Source organism: Squalius cephalus (assembly GCF_949319135.1).
Source record: "Squalius cephalus genome assembly, chromosome: 21".
Taxonomy (NCBI): domain Eukaryota; kingdom Metazoa; phylum Chordata; class Actinopteri; order Cypriniformes; family Leuciscidae; genus Squalius; species Squalius cephalus.
The window spans coordinates 3,912,799-3,920,161 of NC_137142.1; the positions used below are offsets into that span (position 1 = coordinate 3,912,799).

The window sequence follows — 7,363 nt, forward strand, 5'->3', positions numbered from 1 at the left end:
TAGCATATCATATTGTGTGTGAAAAATTACATGCATATTATGGTTGCAAAAAAAACAAAAAAAGTCTTGTTAATGAAACTATCCACGTCTGCAGTGATTTGTAGAGGATCTGCTCTGGGTTCACCAGGCTGTCTAGCATGGACGAGCGGTAAACCGATGTAATCCGGGCCTCCATCACGTCACTATTGTCTGAGAGCATCGGGCCTTCGGGGGCTGGACGTCCCTCACTCAACCGTGCCGGTCTGTCAGCGGGACAACTGTGCCATTAATACTGTGAGACTTCTCAGTAAACTGGTGAATAAACTGAGCATGACTGCACGCTGATTTGGGGGAGAAATATTGTGCATTTAAATGTTTTTGGACACTTTCTGGTTGTCAAATGTTAATGTGATTCTCTGCACCTTTGCTTCCTCTGATAGGACACTTTTTTTAGGGGAACTGACTTCAAAACTGCCCTGATGGCTGGTGTTTGCTGAGCGTCTGATGAAGCCGGCACTCTAGCTTCAGTTGTTTGCAGACGCCACTAGGCTTGATATATCTAAGGCAATGGATTTTTAAGTGTGGCTGAAGTGAGCGAACAGTCTTTAGAGCCACTGGAGAACAGCTGCAAATGCTTTAGACGTATTTTTATGTTATTGTTTTTGCAACCCTGGCTAATCAAACTTTTAAAAATGACCCCTGGTTCCACAGACGAGGCTTAAGTTAGTCTCAGATTTGAGCTGTTTTAACTGAAAGCAACTTGCACTGATACTATATCAGTGTCATTGTTTTGTCTCAAGATTTTTTTTCTTCTAATGCACGTTTATAAAAGCTCCTTAAATTGAACTAAGGCCTAATCCTGACTTAATCTAAACCCCGTCTGTGAAACCAGAGGTGTAGAAAGCATTTTCACTCAGAAATCGCTAGTAAATTTCACAATTAATTTACTAGTAACACATTCAAATTTGAATTGTTAAATGTTCATTCTTAAAAATAAAGTTTCCATGCGGAGGGTTTTCGCAGCGATGCCAGAGAAGAACCATTTGTGGTCCCACAAAGAGCCTTTCAGTGAACAGTTATTAAAAGAAACACTTTTTCTTACATTTTAAAAACCTAAAGAACCATTTTAAAGAAGCTTTTATGCAATGATGTTAAAGCTGCGTCACGGAGCCATCAATGGCAATAAATAACCCGGTAACACTTTATAATAATGGTCCGTCATTAATAAGTATGCAGTATGGAAGTAATGAAGGACTAATGAGTAGTACTACATTAACACTTCAGCTACTACTATTAACTAATAAAGAAACAAGCTTAACTAATCAGTAATCTTATTAGGTAATCAATAATTACTTAATGAGATTAGCTTCATTAATAACTATTAACTAACTGACAAATTATAAAGAACATTATCGTGTGTCTGAGACGTAATCAGTCATCATTTTTACTATGAAATTCATCAGTACTTACTCAAGTGCTATGCAGGAACTACTACACTGTAAAAAGTGAACAGTTGGATCAACTTAAAAAATTACTTCAATTGGTAACACCTAAAGAAATTAAGTTTTCTCAACTTAAATTATCACGTTTTTCACGATAAAACGTGATAATTTAAGTTGAGAAAACTTAATTTCTTTAGGTGTTACCATTTGAAGTAATTTTTTTAAGTTGATCCAACTGTTCACTTTTTACAAACATCTTTTTCACTTTAAAATAATGGTCCAGATCACAAGTAGTCCTTGAAGAGTGACTGGGTAACACTTGAGTAAGTAGTGATGAATTTTATGACCACGTTGAAGGTAAAAAAAGATAATTGCTAATATCTCAGACATTAAAATGTTGTGATTAGTAATTAATTAGTAATTCTTTATAAGTTGTCATAATTATTTATTAGTTCTTAATGATGCCAATCTCATTAAGTAATATTGATTACCTAATAAGGAACTATCTTAGGCCTAAATTCGATATTACTTACTGATAAGTTAAGCTTGTTTCTTTATTAGTTAATAGTAGTAGCTGAAGTGTTAATGTAGTACTACTCATTAGTCCTAACTATATGTCGACTAACTCCCATTAGAGTATTAATAGACTGTTAGTAGAATAATAGTTGTAAAGTTACTTATAGTCAGTGGAATATCTGTTGAGGAGCATCACAATAAAGAGTTATCAGATATTAATCAGACCATCTACTAATACTCTAATGAGAGTTAGTTGACATGTAAAGTTACTTATAGTCAGTAAAATGTCGGATCATCAAAATAAAGTGAGCCGGAGTGCTTGTGTAGTGTGGTCCCGGCTCTGGGATGGTGTCCTGCTGTTTGGGTTTCCTTCTCGGGGCAGCAGTGAGTAAATGAGAGACACACCCCCCCCCCCCCCCCGCCTCTCTACATCCCTGTATCGCCCACCTCATCCCTCTCTCTCTCTCTCTCTCCCCCCCTCCGTCTCTTCCCTCTCTCCTCCGCTCACACACTGAGACATTTTTCCACATTGGCCGGATTAGGAACACTTTCACTTAGATCTATGTGGTCGCCCCCACAGACAAAGAAACACTTGGAGACAGGATTAGTAGGATTAAAAAGGATTCACATATGTCCAGTTCAAGCAATTGGTATTCAAAGCTTTACACTTTCAAATGCCACCAAGAGAGAGTAAAGCAGTCCCGAGCTTTTCTTTGCATTGCAGCACCTTTATGAGAAACGATTCCCTTTCAACTTCCTCTATGGCGCCGTGAATTCATGTTTTCACTCTTTTTATGCGGGGATTTTATTGCTGTGGAAAAGCAGCGAGACGACGAGAGGGAACGCTGTTTTTATCCCGCACACACTAAACTGGGAACTTCTGTTTCAAAGGGGGACTTTTCATCTCTCATCATACTTTCTTTCTTTTCTGTGATGTTCTGATGATTACCCGGCAATTCAGACTTTTGTTTTACTTAGTACACAGAAATTATGTTTGTTTTCAGAATTATGAGACCACATATGCAAGAAAAATTACAATCTCACTCTGTTTGTTTCATATAAACCAGATGATAATGAAGAGCATTGTAACAGTATAGCATAATGTCTGTATATCATCTGACAATGAACAATTATTTAATTAGACAAACATTTAATATTTATCTTACCAATATATCAATTATATTTGCTCTGCTTGTAATGCATAACCAGATATGACAAAATGAAATCAAAAGATCTTGCAATTACGCATATTCAGTAAGTGAGCATAAATCAGTATAAGCACTTTTTCATATAATAATTAAATATGTCAGACAGCATTTACTGCTCATCCATGATCAGTGCTGAATCTATATCTGTTAATATTAATCAGAATCAGAAATGTATATAAACTTAAGGACAATATTAATTGTAGTTGCTATAACTGAACACCTTGTCTGCTTTTTAGATTCATAATAAAGTTACAGAATTTTGTCAAAGATAATTGGCTAAAGTAAGTGTTACATTTACTAAATACCGAATTCTGTTTTCATTCAGTTCATGTGATTATAATTAACATTGTAATGTTTTTTTTTATTATTATTATTATTATTTTAGAATAGTAACTAATTTGTTTAACTTTACCTTGTTTTTTTTAATGTAAAGAACTGTAATTGCACAGACACAACAAAGCAATGCAAATGTAGCTTTTTTACACCATGAAACAGGTTAAGAAATGATGAACTAATTATGAAATTAACAAAATATATACTGAATTTTAAAAAATGACAATATGCATTCAGGATTAATCTTTGTAACACGCGCGCACACACACACACACACACACACACATATATATCTTTGTAACAGTTTTCCAGCTAACAGAATTTCAAATAAATTTTCTTGATCAGTAATTTTAGTTGTCAAATTTGTCAAACTGTAAGTTCGGCACCAATCTAATTCTTCTGCAGATTTAAGGCAATTCAATTGAAGGTTTAAATTTGAAATTGTAAAGGTTTAAAATGAAGAGCGGCTGAATTGTTTGACAGTATGTGGGCCTTAAAAACGGCCCAGCAAAAGACAAAGTGCAATGTTTATATATATCAAAATAATTATAACAATATGCACATTATTAACAGATCAGCCGTTCACACACACACACCTAATCCGTAGGATCATTACTTAATATAATCATGCTTGTTAATATTATTTTAGATGCACGCAAGTAATAACAACATATTATTATACTATGACGCATACCAATAAACATACAGTATGCATATTTTGTGATTGCATACATAATCAGTGAGACGAAATGAAGGGTGCAAGGTGTGTTGTGACTGACCCGGCATCGGTTCTTAAGTGTGGAGAAGCATTTGCAAAGTTTCGGAGGCTCCTGGGCTGAAGTGTCCCCCCATGGCGTCCTTACAATGAATATGAATAGATGCTCCTCTGGTCAATGGGACAGTCAAAGCACACCGCTCCAGATAATGGGGACGTCATCCTAACAAGACCGTTATGAATAGAGGGGCTCCTTTTGTTTGGCCCCTGTCGAGCAGCGCTATAAATACTGAGTCCTGTGATGCGACTCCACAGATCGAGAGAGGTTCATCAGCGAGAGAGATCAAAACCGGGCGACACGGCCTCGGTCGACTCAGAGAGAGAGAGAGAGAGAGAGAGAGAGAGAGAGAGAGAGGCGACACGGCCTCGGTCGACTCAGAGAGAGAGAGACACAGACACACACACACAGAGAGAGAGCGGCTCCGGTGGGATAAATCAGGTGATCAAGCAGGAGTGACTTGAAATAAAAACAAGACAAGAGAAAGACAACCTCCTACACAAGCTCAGCCATAAAATGAATTCGGACTCGAGCTCCAGCAGAGCCTCCTCTCCAGACATGGATGAGATGTTCCTCCGCGACCACCACCTCCTCCACCCGCAGGACGCGCGCCTGAACTCCGTGTCCTCCACGCAGAACGAGCTGCTCCAGAAGATGACCAGCGAACACCTGTCCAAATCTCCCTCCGGCAGCAAGTACAAGCTGAAGAAGCAAGTCACCGAGCAGGAGGTCCAGCAACTGCGCCTGAAGATCAACGGGCGCGAGCGCAAGCGCATGCACGACCTGAACCTGGCGATGGACGGGCTCCGGGAGGTCATGCCGTACGCGCACGGGCCGTCCGTGAGGAAGCTCTCCAAGATCGCCACTCTCCTGCTGGCCAGAAACTACATCTTAATGCTGACCAGCTCCCTGGATGAGATGAAGCGGCTGGTGGGCGAGATTTACGGTGGACATCACTCGGCGTTTCACTGCGGGACGGTGAGCCACGGCGGCGCGCATTCCGCGAGCACGGCACACCAGGTGCATCACCCGCTCCTCGGGAGCGCGCTGTCCTCTTCCACCTCCTCGACGCTTTCGACCAGTTTACCGGGACTTACTTCCATCAGGACCCCGCACTCTCTGATGAAGAGCACCCCCGCACCCCCTCTGCACCTCGGGGGCAGTTTCCAGCACTGGTCGGGCCTGCCGTGCCCCTGCACTATCTGCCAGGTGCCTCCACCCCCCCACCTGCCCATCACCTCCACAGGACTCACCAGGCTTTCCACAGAAAACAAGGACGTGATGAAGTGAAGTGTGCATTGTGGACTGGACTTTGCATGATCTGTCTGTCTGTCTGTCTGTCTGTTCGTTTGTTTGATTGTTTTAGCCCTTACAAATTCTCTACTTCGTCCTTGTAACAAGGATCTCATTGGTAATGCTTTGTAAGGTACAGTTATGGAGTATGTGCTGCATAACGCACTGTAAATAATGTCAGGGGCCGCGCGAGGCTCCGTGTACATTCACTGTAAATGAGAGTAAATCGTTCTATTCGAAATGGAATCGTATGTGTTTGAAGTTGCCCTGGAAACGCGAGCACTCCCCTTGCGCGAGCTTACTTTGGTAACCATTTTGTCCGCCAAAAAAAAAAAAAAAATAATAATGCGGGATCTCCTTTCTGACACTCCTTTCATACAAATCTCGGTTACACTTTATTTTAAGGTGTCTTTGTTACAGTTTAATTATGGTAATATATTCATTAAATGGGATTAGGGTATGGTTTGGTTTAGAGTTATGCATTCATGCATAATTTATAGTTATTATAGTAACTATGTAACAAGGACACTGTAAAATAAAGTGTTACCCATATCTAGGCGTTATGTGGCTAACATGGTAAAGTTGCGCAAGGCTACCTGTTGATCATGTGATGTGACGATGATGAGGCGCGCGCATGTGTCTTTCTGCAAAGGGCGTGAAAAGACGAAACCCACATGTTCCTTGTAACAAGGATTGTGAAATGGCATTTCAGATGGAAACTGTACGACTGTGGATTTAGTTCGCATTAGAGTGTTGTTATGATGATATCTCTCTTTCGATTCTTTTATTCGTCCATTGTCTGCCTGAGTAATAGCTGAACCTTCAGTGTGTCGTATCTTTATTTGAAATTCTTCAGCATGAGCATGATCTTTTTTCCTGGGAAATTTTTGTTATTCCAGAGAGATTGCCGTGGTCTTTATTTTTGTACATTCTTGTTGACAAATGAGATATTTATTATTGCCCAGTGTTCCTGGATGAAATTTCAATAAAACGTTGCTGTAAAAAAAAAGAAAGAAGATGTTTTGTTTTGTATATTTTGTAACATGTTGTGCGTATTACATTTATTGTGCCTTATATAGTTATTACAACAAAAGAAAAATGCTCAGTCCGTTCCTACATATCAAAAATAATTACTGAATATAGAGACAATTATCTGTTTGCAATATAAAAAGATCGTTTAATATACAATCAAATATTTTACACACTTAAAACAATTTTCAAAACGTAATTCGTCACAGACAGAAATCATTGCCTTGGCCACTCAACATAAAGATAAATTAATTACGGAGTCATTGTTATATAGTAGTAACTATAAGCATACTTAAGTTACATGCAACTATCCCTAAACCAAACCTAATTCTAACCCTATAGCCTAGTATTTAATATTACTCAAATGTATAATTACAATGTAAAACAGACACCTTAACCATTAATTCATATATAAGAAATAAAGAATGAAACAAAGAAAGAAAATAAATAGATGGGATGTCCTTAATAAAACATGCCGTCTGAATGTAAACGAAAATTAAAAAAATACGGTTTCAGTGATAGCAACAAAATAAAAATCTACACGGTACTTTTACACATATTTCATTCTGAAAGTTGTAACGGCAAAATTAATTTTATGAGAAAATCTTTATCATTGGTATAATGATTATGTAAAGAATGTTACATCAATGTATATTAGCCTATAATAATAATAAGAACAGTTTTAAATAAAGTAACATAATAAACCATTATATTTTATATTTTTATTGTGAGGGACACGATGCTTTATTTGGTTAATCTATTCTGTTACTTTTTTTTTTTTTTTTTTTTT

The 7,363-nt window shown here is 38.3% G+C and overlaps 1 protein-coding gene across 1 annotated transcript; it reads left to right on the forward strand.

The window, feature by feature from the left end:
• Positions 1-2,263: 2,263 nt before the first annotated feature.
• olig3 (oligodendrocyte transcription factor 3) lies at positions 2,264-5,541 on the forward strand (the record flags this gene model as incomplete). Its single annotated transcript, XM_079856340.1, has 2 exons — positions 2,264-2,321; positions 4,509-5,541. Exon 2 carries the CDS (start codon positions 4,768-4,770, stop codon positions 5,539-5,541), a length of 774 nt encoding a protein of 257 aa, XP_079712466.1. The 5' UTR covers positions 2,264-2,321; positions 4,509-4,767.
• Between the last annotated feature and the right edge of the window lie 1,822 nt (positions 5,542-7,363).